This window comes from Vombatus ursinus, unplaced genomic scaffold (assembly GCF_900497805.2).
Source record: "Vombatus ursinus unplaced genomic scaffold, bare-nosed wombat genome assembly UNPS02014830.1, whole genome shotgun sequence".
In the NCBI taxonomy this organism is placed as follows: domain Eukaryota; kingdom Metazoa; phylum Chordata; class Mammalia; order Diprotodontia; family Vombatidae; genus Vombatus; species Vombatus ursinus.
The window spans coordinates 14,003,715-14,025,411 of NW_020954608.1; the positions used below are offsets into that span (position 1 = coordinate 14,003,715).

General features: G+C 34.8%; 2 protein-coding genes across 2 annotated transcripts in view; one reads left to right on the forward strand and one right to left on the reverse strand.

The window, feature by feature from the left end:
* Window positions 1–21,697, forward strand: part of FBXL13 (F-box and leucine rich repeat protein 13) — a 254,089-nt gene that overhangs the window by 87,459 nt on the left and 144,933 nt on the right.
* Window positions 1–21,697, reverse strand: part of LRRC17 (leucine rich repeat containing 17) — a 56,743-nt gene that overhangs the window by 1,036 nt on the left and 34,010 nt on the right. The window contains exon 3 of the mRNA XM_027838520.1: window positions 3,267–3,422. Coding sequence (XP_027694321.1) covers window positions 3,267–3,422 — 156 coding nt within the window. The remainder of the gene's footprint in view (window positions 1–3,266; window positions 3,423–21,697) is intronic.

The window sequence follows — 21,697 nt, forward strand, 5'->3', positions numbered from 1 at the left end:
AAATGAAAATTGCCTGGGTGATGATTTGAGAGAGATGAGGTCATGTAACTTTTGAAAAAAGCTAGGAAATGGCACTATTCATTTTACCAGCCTCTTGAATACTCAGACAGTCCTCCAAACAAACTCTGGCAAAAGGATTAATTTCTACAAATATTTTGAAAGATATTTGAAAAGCTCTAAGAACTAGAGAGAGCTATCAGTTTGGAATTCAAAAGTATTCAGTTCTGTATCATGGTGATGAATAAACATTCCATCCAAGGACAAAGAAGTATAAAGTCAGATTGGGGCAAGGTAAAAAGCATTTAGTCCACATTGCCCTGTCCAAAATTGCTTCTCAAGGGATTCCTAGAAATATAGAGACATCTCCTAAAAAAGTTCCGTTCTTGCAAATGGATCACATTTGAAACAAGGAAAATGTAACTTTTTTATTTGCCAAAACTATGAGGCAAACAGATCTTAACGATTCTTTTTTCCCTCTGGGAAAAAAAAAGCCAACTTGTTTAGAAACGTGTCAGTACTAATTCTTTTGAAATATGGGCATTGGAGGAATCCGGATCCCTTTGCCTCAGTTTTTCAAAAGAGAAAAACCTTTATGCCTTGCTTTCATTTTACTTTAGAAAGGGTATTATGTTTGATAGAATGATAGCTTAAAAGAAAGCACAATGTTACATTTTTGTAACTACAGGCCTGCATGGTGAAAGTTAATCTCTTTTGGCAATGGTTTATATTAATATATTTTTTTTCAAAAAATTCAAAAATATCTTCTTTTTTTTTTAACTTTTTAGAATCTTTTTTGCCTTACTTAATTTCCTAGATCCTTTCTATGCTAGAAGACCTTCAGCATTGAAGTAAGTTTGATTGCTTTCTTGGGACTGATGAAATTAAGGGGAAAGCAATGTCATTACTTTCACTAGTAGCAGCATATGCCTTGAGAACAAAGATGCTAGAATATCATTACAAATGTAGCCCAAGAGGAGAAGAATTTTAAAAAAAATTTGGTCAGGATCTGTATTTTCACCAGTTTGGTGAACTCCTTGGCGTGGAGACCAGTGACACAGACTGGTTTGCAACTGAACTGACCTTAGAAAGCTGCCAATGTAGTCTGCCCATTGTCACACAGTTAGTATGTGTCAAAGGCAGGACCTGAACCCAGATCTTCCAGACTCTGATGTGGCCCTCTTTTCACAATGTTACATTGTTTCTCAATAGAACTGTAGTTAAAAAATTCTAGGAACTCTGGGAAACTAGTAATTAATATGAGAAAAATGTATCTTGGGGAACATTTAATTTATTTTTCATGGCATTTGAATTACTCTGTTAATTTTTCTTCTGAATTTCCTCTCTTACAATTTTCTTCTGCAATATGTTAGTACATCAAGGATTTGTGATTTCACCTTTCCACTGATGCAGGTTGTATCCCTTTTCTGCCATTAGTGATGGTATTCATTAATTGCTGTGGCTGAAAAAACCAACCTCTGGTGAGACTCTCCAAACTTAGTCAGGTTGGTCCCTGTATGACACATATAGCTCATTACCCTATCTCTAAGTGAAGCCTTTCCATCTTGGCAGATCCTATCAAGGTTTCACTCCACTTTTTCACTCTACCTTTAGAGAATTTGGAGTCACTTCATTGTGATGAGTCAGAGTATGATTTTAGAGGAGGTTTCTTCCTACATACCATAGTTTATATATAATAGAAATTATTCAGTGACTATTATTATTTATTATTTTGACAAACTTAATCTTAATTGGAATTTATAAAAACTGACATCTAATTTAGCTTTAGATAAGGTACATATTACTGTTATTATTTATTTGTTCTCTAGAACTAGGACCCTAGAGTTTGACCATTTTAGAGGGAAATCAAACATATCCCTGGTGGATTATGAAATAACCTACATTTTTTGTATTTCCTGGAAAACATCAGTGATCCACCACCCCTGGAAACCATTTAGTGGCTTAGCATCATGTAAATTTGTCCACCCTGACTTATGAAGGTTAGTTTATCCTGAGGGACCTACATACTAAAATGATGATCTCTTTCCTTGAGAGGATGGTCTTTATGTAGTATTTACAGTGATCTCAACTTGTAACTTAATTAGGAAACACCTTATAAAAACTCTCTTCACTGATACAGATCAGTAATTCTTTGTAACTGTCTTAGAGTTTCAGGAACTTGTCCAGGGTCACATAGCCACAATGTGTCACAAAAGAACTTAGACATCTTCCTGCTGCTTCTATAGCTAATAACATTTTTTTGTTTCCATAACAAATTATATTTAATGAAAACATTGTTGTGAAAGGCAAGATAGAATTGTAGATAGAAGGATGACCTTGGAATAAACAAGTCAATTAGTTTCTCATCAAGCTAGGCACTAGAGATACAAAGATAAACAATTAAAAAGTCCATGCTCTTAAGGAACTTGTATTCTTTTGGGGATTACATGTACACATATAAGCATGTACAGAATAAATGCCAAAAAATATTAAAAGGTAATTTGGGAGAAGGTATACTGGCAGTTGAGGGAGAGAATCAAAAAATGTTTCATGTAGAAGGTAGTGCTTCATCTGTATCTTGAAGGAGGTAAAGGAGTCAGTGAGGTGTAGGTAAGGAAGGAATACATTCCAGACATGGAGTCCAGAGATGAAGTGTCATGTGTGAGGAATTTATCCCGTATATAGTTTGTTCATATGTAGTACGAACGTATTGTCTCCCCCCATTGTGAGCTCCTGGAAGGCAGGGACTTTCTTTTGCCTTTCTTTGTATTCCCAGCCCTTACCATAGTGCCTGGCACATGGTAAGCACCTAATAAATCCTTATTGATTGATTGAATAGAGAGAAGACCAATTTAGCTAGAGTGCTAGACCATAGACTGTAAGAAGGGAAGTAGTTCATAATGAGACTACAAATATAGTTTAGGGTCAGTTTGTAAAGGGTTTTAAAAGCCAAACACAGGAAGTTATATTTGATTCTAGAGGTAGTAGGCATCTGCTGAAGTTTATTGAGTAGATGAGTGACCTGGGTTCAAAACTAGCCTTTGATATACACTGGTGATGTGATGCTGGGCAAGCTTTAGAATTCAGTGCCCAAGGCAACTCTTTAAGATGATAAATTGCAGAAAACTCAGAGAGTTGCATTGGTAGAGGGAATTTCCACCACTAGAGTTCCCATTCCCGATGAAATTGAAGATCTGGACCAAAAAATTGTTATGAATAAAACCAGATACAATATGCAACCTCATTATGTGGACATTGTTAATCCTTACCAGGGTCAATGAATTCAATCCCATTGCTGCTCAAGTTTAATTTCCTCAGTTCATGAATATCTTCAAAAACCTTAGGTTGAAGTTGGTTGATTTTGTTGTTTGATAAATCAAGTTTAATAATATCTGGAGGGATGTTGCTTGGGATTTTCCTTAATTCTGGAAGAATCAATGGGGAATATATCATTATATTATGCATTAAAGACTTAATAGAGTTTTAGAGATGGCATGTATCTATTTGTCTATCTCAATAACAAGAAGATTATAGACTCACAAATTCAGAGCTTAAGGGAACTTTAGAAGTCCAGTCCCTTCTCTTATCAGATGAAGAAACTGAGACTCACATAATTTAAATAAGTTCCCCAATATCTCAGAGGCTTTCAGTGGTAGAATTGGGATTTGAACCCTACTCTTTTGCCTCAAAATTTAGTGCACTATCAATAAAGAACAAATTCTTTAACTTAAAGGAGAGATATAATGTGGATAATGAAAGTGCAAATATAACCACCAAACCTCATTTTACCCATGTAGTTTATGTGTCATTTTACTTACTTCATAAGTTTTTAAGTTCCAGCTACAAAAAGTAGCAGAATTGCCTGTCTTGCTTTTCTTTTCTTCATCCGTCAGCAAAAGTGATAACAAGGAGGGAAAAGAACAGTAAGCACCAATGGAAAGAACAGTAACTTAGATGATTTTGAACTGTTTATTTTGTTTAACATTATTTCGTTAAACATTTGGAGTGAAATGCACTGTTTTGTATGGAGGGGTAAAAAAATAAGACATGCTCTAATAAGAGAGTTAAGTGAGGTATACAGATCTCAGTGTCTGCCCTGATTATTGTCTTCTATGTCTGAGGATGAGGTGTTCCATGAAATACTGTCCCATATCTCTTCTTCCTTTCATAGCCGTTCTTGAAAAAGTAGGCTATCCTCTGTTCCCCTACCTCCTCCCCATCTACTTGCCATTCTGTTCTTCACACTCTCACTCCCATCTTAATCACTTTTCTGAAAGTATTTTTTTCAAAAGTTGACAGTGACCTCATCACCAAATATAAAGGCTTTTTCTTAGTTCTTTAACCTTTTCTCAGCTTTTGAAATTTTTGATAGATACCTTTTTCTAGATAATTTATTCTGCCTAGATTTCCAAGATTGTTTCTACACCTGACTACTTCTTTTCCATCTCCTTTTTGGATTCCTCTTCTTTTTTATCAGCCTCTAAATGTTGGTGTTCCCCAACCAAGACTCTGTCTTTTGTCCTCTTATGTTCTCTTCCCGAATCTTTTTCTTTTGTAAATTTTAATCCTGTAGCATCTATGTTGATAACTTCGAATATCTAAATTTGACCTTTTTCCTGAGCTTTCATCCCTCTACCTATGTGTGACTTGAAATTCAAAATGTCACAAAACCAAACCTATTATCTTTCTTTTATGTTATGTGTTTTTGTTTTTATTAAAATGAATTGAGGCATTTTGTTTTGAACGTACTTTCCAGCTAGATGGCACAGTAGAAGGAAGACCTGAATTCAAATTGATTTTAAACATTTACTAGATGTGTGACCCTGGGCAAGTCACTTAACTCCTGCCTCATTTTCCTCAACTGTAAAATGGGGATAATAACAGCACCGACCTTGCAGCAAGTTTTTTGTGAGGATCAAGTGAGATCATATTTGTAAAGCACTTTATACAGTACCTGGCACAAAGTAGTCATATATAAATGTTTATTCATTTCCCTGCCCTTCCCCTCACCACAATAAATACACAAAAAAATTTCCCTTCCCACAAAATACTTTTTCCAAAACAACTTATCATTTGTTAAAAGAAAGAAGGAATTTATCATTTAGTTTTGATAGTTTGGTACTAGGATTAACTGTCATATTATTGTAGTCACTGTATATATTATACTTTGGGCTCTGCTTTCTTCACTCTATATAAATAAAGTAGGTTTCAAGGGACCCATTGGTCCCTTCTCTACACTTAACAATTGCTCCCTAATTTTGAGGTGTCAGCAGCCATCTTAGGAAAATGAAAAAATAATAAGCCCCTCTTCCCAAAAAAAAATCCCTTTCCTAATTGAAGCCAAATTTTTGGAATGAAATTTTGGGGTCAACAGTCAGCGGTTCATTGGTTTCAAATAGGTAGGAATATGGTTGCTGATACATAATGGGCCCTAGGATACTTAGAGTTCAGGGCTTGCTCATTCTTCAGGACCTTTGGGGATGTAGAGAAAAGGGTATCTGGCTTTGGATCTGCTGCTGATGCCTATTAGTATAATTGCTAACAACTGGGACAATGGCTCTGAAAGTTCACAGCAGTTCACAGGTGGAGCTGTGGTCCTTTCCTGTATTACAGAAAAGAATCTAACTTTTTCACATTGGCTGTGAGGCATATGTCACCTTAGCTTTCAAGCCCCATATGCCATGTAGGACTCATGGTCAAAAGTAAAACTTAAAATTTAACTTTATAGTACTCCTTGGTCCTGGACTTATAAAAAGAATGAAACTTACTATCTTTCAACCTCAACCTTCTCTTTGACAGTGACATCACATTCACCCGATCACTCATATTCTAAACTTTGGTGTTACCTTTGATTCTTTCATCTGCTATGTTGATTCAATTGTAAAATTTTACAATTAAATATGTAACATCTGTCACCTCCTTTCCATTTCCCCTGCTATCACCTTAGGTCCGCCTATCTCATTTATTGCAAATGTTTCCTAATGGGTCTCCCTATCTTTTCTTTCTCTCCTTTCCAATCCGTTTCTCCTTGTGCTGTAAAAGCTAATTTTCTGTATGTAGAGATTTGATCATACTATTCCTCTTTATCATGGTGCTTCACTGGCTCCTTATTGCTTACCAAAGAAAGTTAAAAATTACTAGCTTGACATTCAAAGCCCTCTTAAATCTGGCTCTGCCTACCTTTTCAAACTTATTTCACATATTCCTCACATATACTTTTGTTTAATTTTGCATTATAATTGTCTGTATTTAGTTGCTACTGAAATCTCCTCTTCCCCCTCTTTTCTACTTGAATTATCAATGGTAATAAATGGTGTCCATTTTAAGGTATAAATGGCAAAGGGTGGGATTTTAATAATCCATTGATCAATTGTTTATTGTGTGTCAAGTTTTGTGCTGGAGTGAAAGAAGAAGCAGAGGTAGTTGTTACCCTCAAGAAACTGACATTCTAATGGGGAAGAAAATATAGAGGCTAAGTAGGTACATATATGCTAAATGTAGAGTAGGTTACAAGGTGATTTTAGAAGAAAAGATGCTAGCAGCAAGTAGAGTGTGAAAGAAAAAAGGAAAAGTGCCAGGCAGAAAAAGAGTAGTGGAACTCAAAGAGAGGAAAAAGACTGGACATTGATCCTATATGGGGTGATAGTCCTGGAAGGCTGGAGACCTTAAAAACTTGTCCTTTCTTTGCCTGAAAGATTGCATGGACTGAGATAGATATAAGCTGTCAGAGTGAGAAGATCCACAAAAAAAGTAGAAAAAAGAAATAGCTAAAACACACATACACACAAGAAAATAAAAATAAGCAAAAATTTAAAATATACAATATGTTGGTACAAATAAAAATACTGTAGATTGATGAATGCATTAAAAGCAACAGAGATGGGAAAAGGAACCATTCAGGTTCCCAGGAGTTGTCTTCAGGTGGGCAAATAACCTGTTCATAGAAATTAAGCAGAAATTGGCAAACATAAGAAAATCATGAGACCAAATAAAAGAAGTACCAAAAGAAAGTAGAAAATCAGATGTGGAAATTGAATGAAAATTGAAAAACGCAAAAAAAATTACAGAGAAATTCATGAAGAAGGTGATCAGTATGTTGAAAATAACGGACTTCAAAAATCCACAGAAGCAACTTCTATGGAAAATGAAATTGTATTTAATAAACAACAGTTAGAAATAAAGGTTCAAAAATTATTGATTTATCAAAACTGTTGGAAAACACAAATCCAAATACTGATTTGGAGGATAGATCACAGTACTATGACTTCAGAGTTGCATATGTGTCAGAGAAATTTGAAAAACAAGAGAATTTGAACACTTCATTGTTAGAAATGATCAAAGGAGGACTTTTCTCAGGAGGACCAAAGATGCAATAGTTTGAAAATTAAGAAGCATGCATGAATATGAACCCAAAATTAGCCACTCAACAAAAACTCAGTATGCTTTGTGAAGATAGAAGGTAAATAATTGAGAAGCAAAGGACTTTAAAATGTTTATAGAGCTACTATTCCCTTCAAGGACATCTTCCCAACAGCAAATAAGCCTCATATCCAAAATGGAAAGTATTTCAAACCAAGATAAAACAGTTGGTAACGTGATATGAGAGTTCTTATTCAGCACATTATAAGAACATTCAGGCAAACAAAATTGATAAACAGCAAATAGTGTCAAGTTTTTAATAAAGAGAAAAAACCCAAATGACAGCCCCCCCCCAAAATGAGGATAGAGGAGAGATCTACAAGGGCAAAAGGAATCAAGAAAATTATCGGATGTTACTGTACAAGGTTCTATGACAGTAAGTTTGAGGATCTCAAAGAAATGGAAGATTAGCTACAAATGTATAGAATATTAAAACTAACACTAGCAAAACAAGAAGTGGAGGACTTACATGGAACAATCATAGAAGCACAAATCATACAGGCCACCAAAAACTAGCCTTGCAAAATGGCACAAAGGCTAGATGAGTTTACAAATGAATATTACAAATTAATCTAGGCTGGCATTCGAGGGCCTCTTAAATCTGGCCATCTTATAAGTATTTAAGGCACATTTAACTTCTGTACTATATAAAACTGTTTCAAAACAGAGAAAGATGGTAGGTTAGCTCCAGTTTAGCTAATATAATGATAATCCTTAAAAAAATGCAAAGCTGAGAAAATTGTGAACTATTATCAGTTATGAATATTGATACAAAAATAATACTTCCAAATTGAATATAGCAGTACATCAAAAATTATTGATTATGACCATGCAGTTTTTATGCATAGGATGTGAAGGAAAATAATAAAATGCATTTTATCAGCAAGGGAAAAATCATGATATAGTGAAAGTCTTTGAAAAGCGTAGCACTGATTTAAAGTTAAACATATTAATATAGAAAAAGAAGAACCTTTCCCTAATATGATAGAATGTATAGATTGGAAGTCATGAATTATTATATATAACAAGAAACACTGGAAGAATGTTCATTAAAAACAGATGTTAAGTAGGAACATATTCTTTCATCACTCCTATTTAATATAACTTTAAAAATCTTAGCAATAGCTGTAAGGATATGAAAAAGAAATCAGTGGAAAAGTTAAAATATATTTATTTTTAGATAATATAACTATACAAAAAAACGCTAAGACTGTTTTAAAAAATCAGTGGAGGTAGTAAATGACTTTAGTAAATTAGGTTTTTCGTTTTTTTTTTTGACTAGACCACTGGTTTTATGAGTATGAGGAGCTTGATAGGAGATGCAAATCTTTTGCTATAATATATAATCTTAGAGAGCTGCTTGTGCCACCAAGAGGCTAAGTGACTTGCCTAGAGTCACATAGCAAGTCAGTGTCAGAGGCAGAACATGAAGCCCCCATCTTCTTGACTGTGAGGTCAACCTTCTTCTAGCTACCAGACCAAGCCATGCTTTCTCTCTGATGTAAAGTAGATGAGTAAAATCCACAAAGATCAGCTGCATAAATACATAAGTGTACATAAATGCTTAATCGGTTGATTGATTAGATTTCTATATACTATCACCCAGAATCAAGAAAAAACTGATGAAAAGATAAATACCGTCATATATCACAATGTATCACATAACTTGTGAAAAACAATCTCAAAATAATATTGACAAATGAAAGAGGAACCAAACAAATGGAGAATTATTCCTTGCTTATGGATAAGTCAAGGAAAAATATAAAAAAAATGGCAATACCTCCCAAACTAACTTCCAGAAATAATGCAGTACTAGTGAAAAAGCCAATAGGTTATTTTATGGAATTAAAGTCAATTAAGTTTAATTCAACAAATATTTGTTAAGTCCTGCCATGTACAGAGCACTGTGTTAAGGCATTGAGGATACAAGGACAAAAACAGAATAGTCCTTGCCCTCAAAGAGTTTACATTTTGGTTAATTTTGTCCTGATAAAATTCATGTGAGAAACAAATGTACAAGAATATGAAGAGCTATGAAACAGAAAACCAGTAAAGGAGGAAATTAGCTTTCCCAAATATCAAAATGTAATATTACATAGTAATTATTAAAAACTGCTTAGTATTAGAAATTAAGTATAGGAATAGATTAGTGGGACAAAATAGAGAATCCAGAAATAGAACCTCCTTATTATGAAAGACTAATGTATAATAAACCCACAAATAACAGTGCAGGATGGGATCGTCAATAAAAACCACAGGGAAAACCAGTTGGCTAGATGGCAAAGAATAGGTTTGCAGCCAAACCTCATACAACATACCCACAATAAACTAGATCATTAATCTAAATACAAAAAAACCACAAAATTAATTTCTTTTCCACAAATATGTTATGTTCCTATAATGTGCCAGGTACTAGTATGCCAGGTGCTAAGTATATAAAACAACAAAAATGAACCAGTCCTCAACCTCAAGGAGCTTACATTCTACCTGGAGTTATACAACATATTTTTTAAACAAAAAAATAAAAACAATTAAAAGGAAAATGAATAATTTATTTCTTTCAACTTTGAAGAGGAGGGATGTTTTTAATTGATCTAAAACATAGAACATGGTACTGAAGAAACAATAACTAGATCTAATTTTATAGAAATAAAATGGAGTTTTGCTATATAAAATAAATTTTCTTTAAAAATTAAAAGAAACAACTTGGAGAAAAGTTAAAGTAAATATATCATATTATGGTCTATCATACATATTTTATATGACACTGATGTATGTCTGTAAGATGAAGAATGGGCAGCTAGGTGAGCAGTGGATAGAGTACTGGCCTTGGAATTAGGAAGACTCATTCCTAAGTTTGAGTCTGGCTTCAAATACTTTCTAGCTGTGTGACCCTCGGCAAGTCACTTAGCCATGTTTGCCTCAGTTTCCTAATCTGTAAAATGAGCTGGAGAAGGAAATGGCAAGCCATTTCAGCATCTTTGCCAAGAAAACTCCAAAATAGGGTCACAAAGAGTCAGATGTGACTGGAAATGACTGAAGCACAACAACAAAGATAAAGAATATGCACACCTCATGATGGGGGCGGGGCATGAATAAGAGTTGCACAGCAAGAAGTATGCATGGGTTGTAATCTGTACTGTTGGAGGAAGTATCCAGATTGAAGAGAGAGCAGATTCATTCTTGTTCATGTCTTCTTTAGCAGATTCATGAAGTGTACTAGGGTCCTTCCTCTGGTTCTCCTGGCATTGTATAAGTGGATTTTCCATCTATTCATCCTTATCTCTATATATATAACTGGCACACTTCCTTTTCTCATTATAAATTTCTCTGATGATATTTTTACACAACTTTTTTTTTTGCATAGAGTTCATCATAGATAACATGCTACTCCTAGTTATATCTGTCATGTATGTCTTCATTGCATTCATTGATTCATCAGAGATTGTGGTATTCCATGCTTTATAGTTCAGCACCAGAAAAAGAATATTAGATCAATATTCTTTGGATCAATATCAAAATTGGATCAATATCAAATATCAAATCAAAAAATCAATGGATTTTTGCTGGAAAATCTTGGGAGTATTTTGCCAGATACAATATAGCATACTTGCATCTTCCCATTCACTTCTAGGCCTAGTTCATAGTCTGTCTACAATGTTAGTCCAAGATATATGTACTCATTGAACTATGGGCTATTTATTCCATTGCATGACATGGACAATAGTCATTCTTCATTCTCTTGGTTTTCACTGTGTAAATAGGCACAACTGCTCAATGATTATAGATCTCTTTTAGAAGATACTCCAGGGTTCCAGCACATGATGCAGTCAACACAAAGTCATCCACAAACAGGAGTATTTGTGAGGGGGGAGCCTCACTATCTATATAGAATTCTTTCTCGGTCTTTCTTTTCATTGGATTATCCTCCTATTTCAGTGGCAAACTTGTCAAGCATATATCTTCCTGTATTAAACTTTATTTGATGCTAGTAATCAGACGATTGTTGAACAAAATTGACTCTGTTGTAATAATCAAGGGATCTTACAGGTATTACCATTTGTATAAGAGACACTTTGTTGGAGTAGGGCCTTTAAGAATAGATTTTACCCCATGAATCAAGTACTATTTTTATAGTTAAACAGTGAGCCAAATAGGATCCTGTATTGTCTACAGCTTTCAGTCAATTGTGTTTATTCATTTGTTAATTTACTCTGTAATCAATTTAGTCAATAAGAATGTATTTAATACGTATTATGTGCCAGGTATGTGACTTTCGTGCTGGTTTACTGTAGAATATTTTGTGAGAAAGCCTGCCTATTTCCTTTTCATATTTTCATTAAGAATACTTTTGATATATATACATTTTTCCACAAATATTTTGGAGAGATGAGAAAGTAGGTTATTTTCTTGATCACCTTCTTTCAGACATCTTTAGATGTCTGTCAATGCCATCAAATTTGTGCTGGCCCCAGCATGGACCTCCTTCTTTTTGATATATTTTAGTCTGGGCCATCTGCTTTCTCTGTCTTTGTTTTTGTTGTGGGAATTTCCCAAGCTGGTTTCCTTGAGATTCTAGGGAGAATCTCATCTTCCATTAGGTCTGTAAGATTGGTGGTCAGAAAGTGAGTGGACAGACTGAAAGGAAAAGAAAGTTATTAGTGTACTAATGAAGACTGCTCAGACTTGTAGCAGCTTCAGCTTCTTAGGATACAGATTGGATTTTTATTACTTTTTAGGCTTACTTAGAATATACAACCAATGAGAGGTATTCTTCAGCAAAAAAGGAAATGGGGAAGTGTACAAACCTTGGGGTCATAGGAGTTTTTAAAAGTTAAGTTGGTTCCTGTTGGAAATGCATTTCTCAGTGGTTAGTTTTATCAGAATATTCTGTGTTGGCAGAATATCTCTATGATAGTGGAGGCTTCCTTCAAGATAGAATCAGTCAGGGTCATCCTGTTGTGGTCTTTAAAGAGAGAGGAATAAAATAACCTGAGTCTCTGTTTACACAACCTCATACCCCTGTTTCTTTGAAACTCTACATTTTTTTCAATGACATTTCTCTTTCCCCATGTAGCACAACAGGCCACAGCCTTGTGTAGTGCTGTAGTATGAATGTGGTTGTTCCGCTGTCATTGGTAAAAGAATAGTTGTAAAATCTTAAAAGAGTCTTTCCACTTTTTTTTTTCAATTTCAGTTTATCTTTGAATGCTTGAGTGGAACTCATGACAAGTTTTCTGTAAATTAGTTTTCTCTCTATTGCTTCTTGATGTTTTATGAAGTGATGCTTGTTATAGTTCATTGTAAAGGGTGTCCCAAAAGTTTTGGTGCCATAATTTTAAGCTATCAAAGCTTTTTTTCTCTTTATTGCTTTTTGATGTTTCATGAGGTGCTACTAGTTGTAATGTTCATTATACAGGATGTGTGTTCTAAGACTTTAGGTGTATGATACAAGATTTTTGGGCTATGATATGATACTTTTAAACTATAAGAGCTTAAAACTATGCTAAGATTTTTGAAATATTCTGTACACTTTATTTTTATTCAAATTGAGGTTGGTAAGTAGGCTTTATTTATAAATAAGATAATGTGATAAAATGCGTGATATAAATAAGATAATATGTGATAAATAATATAGATACTATGAGAAAATGACATAGGCGTTTAGAGGAGGGAGAGATTGCTTTTGTTTTTTAGAACAATTTTCTTCCTTCCTTTCCAAGTATAAGCCTTCCATCTCTATTTTTGTTTTTATCCACGCCTGATTTCTCTGTAATGTTGTTCCAACAATCAATTCCCCCTTTCTTGCTTTTCAATCTCTCATTCTTGACTCCATCTCCTGTTTACAAACATGATCTTTTCTATAAATATGCTCCACTTTTCCTTGCCCTGGTTTATCCCTCTCCTTGCCTTTAAAACCAACATTTGAAAAGAGTAATTTATACTGCTGCCTCCAATTTCTTACCATTTATTTACTGCTCCTTCAGAAATGATCAGTTAATTCCTATTTGTCAAATTTAATTGTCTTTTTTCAACCTCATTTGTATTGTCCGATGTAAGATTTGACATAGCCACCTCTTAGTTTTTGAAATTCTTTCCTTTTTTTTTTTCTCCTGAAAATGTCTTCTGGTTCTGTTCTCATTTCTCTGCTAATTCCTGCCTGCAAGGGTGTCTATTCCCTTTTGTGTAGTATAATTGTGTGCACTTAACCAAGGTTCTGTTCTCAGTCTTCCTTTCTTTTCTCTAATGTTCTTGCTAATCTCATCTATTTCAACTGCTTCAATTCTTAGTTCTATATAGGTAATGCCCAAAGTTCTACCTCTACCCTCAAACCCTGAGTGCTACAAATTTATATTTCCAACTTTCTGTTGAATATCTCCATCTTATTGTATGGTCCTTCAATAATAAATATGTCAAAAACCAAATTAGTTATTTTCCCACCCCAACCTGACTTCTCAATCCCTCCTGATTTTTGTTTATAGATCACCATTGTCCCTGTCACCTAGACTCAAAATCTGAAGCAATTTTGGCTTCTCCCTCTCACTCCAAATTAAACCAACATATACTCTGATCCTCAGTGATTTCAATGCATAAATAGAAAAAAAGATGAGGATAGTGAGAAATATGGGATAGAGAAGACAGAGGACCATGATAGTTATCTTTAAGGTTTTCATGTGAAAGAGGTGTTAAAATTCTTCTAGTTGGCCTCAGCAGGCTTGGGTAGAAGTTACATGAAAGTAGATTTAAGTGTTATGTAAGGAAAAACTTCTTAATCATGAGACTTATCCAAAAGTGGAATAAACTGGCTCAGGAGGTACTAAATTTCGCCTCAATAGAGCTTGGCAAGCAAAGGTTTAGTGACCATTAGTCAGGTATGTTTTACAGGACATTCCTATTCAGATATGGTTTGAATTAGATGGTTTTTAAGGTGCTTTCCTTAGGTGTTGAGGTTCTGTGATTTTGTGCAGGTGGTTGAAAATTGGAGAATTTTAATGTTTAAATTATTAAAAAAGTGGTTAAAATTTGGAATGCCTATTTTCAGGTTATTAACTACTTGTAAGCAACAGTACTAGTAGAATTTTTTTTTTACTAATACCACAAAATGAGAATCAATTACTTTAATAAGCTTGATAATATTGTTTGGCTGCTGTTCATAAACTTATGACACAGAAATTATAAAAATATGAAAGATGTTGAGATGTTAAGTGGGTAGATTATAACATTTGATTCTTTTGGATCCTTGCCACTTGGTCATGTATTTTAAAGGAACTAATAGGCTTATTCTTTCTTTCATATTCTAGAATGTTCACTCTTATACATAGACATATTGATTATTTTTCTTTCCCAATCTTGATTGTCTTCTTACTTTGAGCTTATGCCTAGGTGCAGTGGAAATTCTGTTGGCTCTGTCTAGGACTCCTATTTCCAGCTATGGTAGAAGCTGTAGTAGGGCAGTACTAATTCTTTCACCTACTCCTTTAACATTTTATATGCTTAGGGGAATCTGTGTGCTTGAGTGACATCTGCTGGACAGTGTACCCTAGGGAATTCAGTAAAGCCTGTTCTCTTATCACAAGCTTCATTTCCTGGGATATGAGTTCGTAAAAGTCACACAAAAATCAATATCCTTACTTTTAATCTCATATTGTGTAGCAGATATTTACAGTTTCATGATTTCTGTTCTCATGACAGAGTGATAATTGGACTCATGAACAATAAAAAGCATTTGTGTTGCATAATAGGACAAACACACGTATTAAAAACTAATACATAAAAGATTTTAGATTCTTTATTATGTGTGGTTATTGTGTTCCCAGGAATAGGATTTGACCTACATATTTGTATGTGGCATTATTATGAGTTTCTATTATACTTATCTCAGCACCTGAAAAAGTTATTGGTTAAATTGGGATGGCATGAGCACAGCAAGTAGTTTTAGGTAATCATTTTCAACCCAAATCACTATTTATAGTGTACCATTAGTATTTGTTGAAACAAAATCAAACACTATATTAAACCTCTCAAAGTATAATTGCGGAACAAAACTCAAAGTTAGTGGTAATATTAGACAAGTGAATAAGCATAGATAATCAGTAATAGCTTCACATAATTAATATATATGTGTTTAGGGCTACCTATATGCAACATTTTGCTGGTAACTATCATGAGGGATATGAGAAAGTATAAGAAGCAGTCCCTAACCTTAAGGAACGATTTAGTTTAGGGAATGAAATTATAATACATATGTATTTGTGTGTGTGTGTGTGTGTGTGTGTATGTATGTATGTATGAAGAGAAAGATGGGCAAGGGGGCAGAGAGCGAGAGAGAGCGAGAGAGAGAGAGAGAGAGAGAGAGAGAGAGAGAGAGAGAGAGAGAGAATGTGTTGTGAGAGGATTCTTGCCCTAAAGGTTCTTAACCTTTTTTTTTGCATCATGGATCCCTCCTCAGAATAATGTTTTAAAAGCATAAATAAAATACACTGGAAATACAAAAGTACAAAGAAAATCAATTGCATTGAAATATAGTTATCAAAATAATCTTCCCATCCAAATTCACAGATCTCCTAAAACTTGTCCATGGACTTCAAATTAAGAACTACTGCCTTAGGAGGTTGGAGCTGGGAAGTGTTTGGAATGTCATATTTCATGATGTAAATATCACATGTTTTCTTGATTTTACGCTGCTTTTAGTAGTCAGATTGAATGAGTTGTACAAACAATATTTGCTATGGATATTAAGAAGAGGTTCAGGATAATCACAGATGGCTTTACAGGAGATGAGACTTGAAAGGTGGATAGAATCCAAAAAGGCAGAGAAAAACAAGAAGGCATTTCACTTAAAAATGGTATCAACGAAGGGTTGTATGTGTGTTAGTGTGTCTTTGTGAGTGCGAGTGCTGCTTGCATGCAAATGTGATTATATAAGTCTTGCTGTGGCAAAGGGTTTATATAAGGGGGTAGTATGAAAAAAAGTTGGATAGAGCATTGAGTGTCAGGGAAAAAAAAAGGAGTCTGGACTTTATCTTTTTGCTAGAAGGAGCTCTTGAAGACTTTCAGGAAAGAGAGTGACATGATAAAAGGATTGTTTCAGGAAGATTCCTCTAAGAGTGTGCAGTATAGATTTGAGGGAGATTAAAGTCAGGAGAACCAATTAAGTAACTATTCCATATGTATATATGTCTTTCCAGTGACAGTGTAAATCTCTAGAGTTTTTAATATTTGGTGCACTGATTATCCACATAGTAGGTATTCAATAAATGCTTACTGAGTAAATAATGAGTTAATGAATGAATGTCGCTTAATTCAGTACTTCAGAGATCTGAAATTTCATCATGAGTTTCCCTACAGCCAATGCAGAGTTAGTCTTTGGAGATGCCATGACTAAAATACTCATATTTCCACACTGTCCTGGCAGTAAGCCTCTTAGATTTAACTAGGCTGGTTGTCAGACAACATACACACAGCTCATGATCAGATGATTTTTCAAAGCCCATCACTAAATGATGGCAGTGTTCAGCAAAATATTAGTTTTGATGGCACAGAAAATTTATATGAGCAGTAACAACCTTGCCAAGGACTTTTTCATATGAAAGAAACTATTGGCACTTATAAGACACCCCAAAAAACAAATGAAAACTGATAGAAATAGAAATACTTGGGAGAGAATCATTGTGAGAAACATAATATAAAAGATGGTGACAGTTTATCTTAATTGCCCCCATGGTTCAGAACTTTGGGATTTCTGAGGTGATATTTTCTCCTACTTTATATTCATCTTTAAAGTACAGTTTTTAAATCTATGGTAGCAGAATTATGATCAATCATAGAAACATATTAAATTTTCCTCCTTTTGATATCTATGGGTTCTTATTTTTTTATTAGGAGGGGATTTTCAATTCCTTAATATCCTCAGTGCTATCAAATTTGCTTTCTCTCTGAGGGGACATATAAACTTTTCCTTATGTGTCATTGAGCATTTTATTAAAATTTTTTCTCTCTTTGTAAATTGGATATTGTTATAATAACACTTAACAAGCCATTCTTTCAGGAACATGGTGAGGTTAAATGAGTTATGTACAAAACTCACTGAGCTTGGAATGAAGATGTTTTGAAAATTCAATATTTCTGTCTTTCAGTAGGGGGTTTTCCTTTGTAATTAGAGCTCAGAGGGAGCAAGATATTAAGATTAGGTATTATTGTGAACTTTGAAGTAACCTTGTCCTTAAAATTAACAAGTCCCTTCTAAGAAAGTGTGTGTGTGTGTGTGTGTGTGTTACTTACTAAGGTCAAAAAAGCCACATGGTTAACATGGAGAAAGATCAAAGGAAAGAAGCAAAGATGATTAAAGTGTCAGAAAATAGGCCCTATTAGGACAGATATGAAGAGAAATTTCTTGAGAATTGTGATTTTTTAAAATTTAGAATAATTATTGAGGAATGCTCCTTATCCCTCTTAATTTTGGTGTCTTCCCTTGGTTATCACCTCCATTTTTCTGTATATGAATGTTGTCTCTCTCATCAGAATGTGACCTTCATAAGAGCAGGGACTGTCTTTTTGCCTTTCTTTGTATTCCCAGCTCTGAGCCTGGCAAATAGTAGGCACTAAATAGATGCTTGTTGACTGCTGTGGAATTTCCTTTCCTAGAAAACATTATAGACAAAATAGATGGCTCTAATTACAGAATGACTTAAATTATAGTTTCTAACCTACATTAAGGTTCTAAAGTCTTTGATCTGCCAAAACTCATTGTTTTTAGCAGTGGCAAATTTTGAAGCACATGTGGTTTGAGCTTTATAAATAACTAGAGAAGTAGCAGCTGGGAGGTTCTGAAAGACAGTTAGTTTAACAATATAAAAGCAATGCTTGCTGTATATAACCTATCTTCAGAGCAGGGTAAGTTTGAAAGAGAAATGACAGCAAGACTCCTACAACTAAACCACATATAAATTAGTAGTGAAAAGATCATAACACCATAAAATGCTACAGCTGAGAAAGGCTAAGAAACAATTTTAATTTATAGAATTGGGTGTCAAGTCAGTATTGAACATTTGTTAAGTTCTGAAGCAGAGATGCATTTTTTTTTTTGAGCAAAGACATTCTGTAGCCTGTGAGGCAAAGATACTTCAGAGCTTCAGATAATAAGATCTACAGATCAATAAATGTAAAAAAAAGGCCTTACTGTACGTATGCAATACAGAAAACTCTGGTGTTCATACCCATACATGAATAGTACCATTATGAAAACATGTGAAAAGTATATATTCCACAAGTAAAATGAGAATGCACACAAGATTTAAGTAAATTAAGGTAGAAAGTTTATGTGTAAATACTTTAGCTGTGGCATATACCATATATACACACACATACACATATACATATAGACACACATATATACATAATCATGGGCACTGTGGTATAGTGGCATTAGGAGACTTGGATTCAAGTCCTTGATGTAACATTAATTGCCATAATGATAGGAAAGTAAAGGGAGGAGGAATAGACATTTATTAAGTGCTTACTATGTACCAGGTACTATGCTAAACAATTTAAAAATATTATCTCTTTTTATCCCTACAATATCCTGGGAGGTAGGTGCTATATATTATTTCATTATAGAGATTAGGAAACTGAGGTAGACAGAAAAGTTAAATGACTTGCCCAGAGTCACATAGCTAGGAAAGTGTCTGAGAAAAGATTTGAATTCTGCTCCTCTTGACTCCAGGCCCAGCACTCTATTGATGTGCACCTAGCTGCCACTGTACAAGTCATTTGGATAGTAGAGTTCTGATCTCTCTGAACTTTTCTCTTCTGTGAAATGAAAATAAGTATTTTTACTACCTACTCAGAGGTTTGTGAGGAAACGTTATATGTGTGTATTTTATATGTATGTATAGAATAAATATACATATATATGAACATATATACAAAACATACGTATATAAGAAACACTTAAGCAATGAAAAAACAAGGTTGCACATGTTTTTGTGCCAAAATGAGCATATGACAATGTTGTAGAAGACACAGGAAGAGGGAGAGTTTATTGTGGGCTAAATCAATCAGAGGTTTCCTGGAGAAAGGAGGGTTTGAGCAACGTCATGAAAAAAGATTATCATTACCCAAATTTGTGATTTATCTTCCTTTTGCCTCCTCCCACTATTTAATCTTTCCCTTACTCTCTGTCCAAAGGCTAACACATATATTTGACACATGCAGTCATTATTCATACTCCTAAGGCTGAGTTAGCTTTTTTCCAGCTGTTTTGGAAAAAGTCAGATCAGTCCTTAAGGGTTGTTTGATTTGCCAATTTAACCACATATTTAACACACACATGCGTATAGTACCTTTCGTTAAGAATGTGGAAGTTAACCCTTTTGGATATGAGGGAAATATATATGTATGTGTGTATACATATACATATGTATATACACACGTATGTATGTAGACACATGTGTGTGTGTGTGTGTGTGTGTGTGTGTGTATATATATATATGTATGTGTGTATATCTATAGGCATAGCAGCTAGTTGGTACAGTGGATAGAGTACCAGACCTGAAGTGAGGAAGACTCATCTTCCTGAGTTCAAATGTGACTTCAGACACATACTAGCTGGGTGACCTGGGGTAAGTCAGGAAGTCACTTAACCCTGTTTGCTTCAGTTTCCTTATCTGTGAAATGAACTGGAGAAGGAAATGGCAAACCACTCCAGTATCTTTGCCAAGATCTTGGGTCAAGAGGAGTCAGACACAAGTGAAAAATGACTGAACGACAAAAATGTATGTATGTGTGTGCACCTCTATCTCTTTGTCTCTCTCTATATATATATAGACACACAACACACATATACATAAATGTATGTGCATGTCTGCATGTATATATGTATTTATGTATGTGATACACACACCCAAGTGACGTGCATGGTGGAAGCCAGGTGCACAAACAATAGATTGCTGGACCTGAGTCAGGAAGACGAGGGGGGGGGAGAGGGAGAGAGAGAGTGAGAGAGAGAGAGAGAGAGAGAGAGAGAGAATGTGTATCTATGTGTACACAGATAAGGAAATTGAGACCCAGGGAGGTTATGTGATTTGCCCAAGATCACTCATAGGTAGACACCTCAGAAGCAGGATTTGAACCTGTGTCCTTTGACTCCAAAGCCAGTACTCTTTTCTCTGTATTGTTCTGTCTGCTTGCATGTTTTGTGCTACTCAGAATACTTGATTCATGATGAACAAATAATCATAATTATTTGATTGCCACTTTTCCTTCCCCTCAGCAACCTTCTGCCCATCCTTCTCTCTTTCAGTGTTGAGGAGGAAATTGAAAAATTTTTATTCACACAGTCTTCCTTCTTGTGGTCTGTCCTTATTTTCATTAGTAACCAGAGCCCCTGTGAAGGCTTCTTAAGAGTAGTAGAAGAGTCATGAATGACCTTGTTGGCTGCAATGAAAAGTACTTAACCACTGTTCCCACCTGGGAAGATTTATGCACCTCACTGTAGCTGTGGCATATTCTGCCATCCACAGAGGCAACTGGAAACAATTTACCTGAATTATTTTCAACTTTCACCATCTTAATAGTAAAATGACTGCTCAAAAAGTTGGAAGGGTATGCTAGAGCTAATGTAGAGCTACAAGTAGATTTTAAAAATCCAACTTTCATGTGATTTTGGCAAATCTCATCTCAATATGGCACAGACATTCTTTTCAACTAATTCCACATTTCTTCCTTTTGAAAGACCAAGTCTTTTGGCAAAAAGTGAATAAAGCCATTATTCCTTTTTCTTACAATATTCTAGGGCAATAATAGCAGACTTTAAGAGACACGGTTAAATTGGCACATCAAACATCCCCTGTGCAGCAATCTGACTTATTTCAAGACAGCTGGAAAAAGGCTAACTCACCCATATGAGTATATGTATGAATAATTACTATATGTGTTGATGTATGTTTTGGCCTTTAGACAGAAAGTAAGGTGAAGATGAAAAAAGGGGATGAGGTAAAAGGAACATAAATTACAAATTTAGATAATAACAATCTTACTTTGTGACCTTGCTCACGCCCTTCTTTTCTAGGAAACCTCTGGTTGCTTTGGCTCACAATTAACTCTCCCCCTTCCTATTCCTTCTACCACACTGTCATGCACTCATTTTGGCATGTAAACATGTGCAACCTTGTTCTTCTCATTGCTTAAGTATTGTGTGTGTGTATTATCTCCCCAGTGTGATGACAAGATTCTCGAATGTATGTTCTACATCTCTTTGCGCCTCCACAGCACCTAATGCACC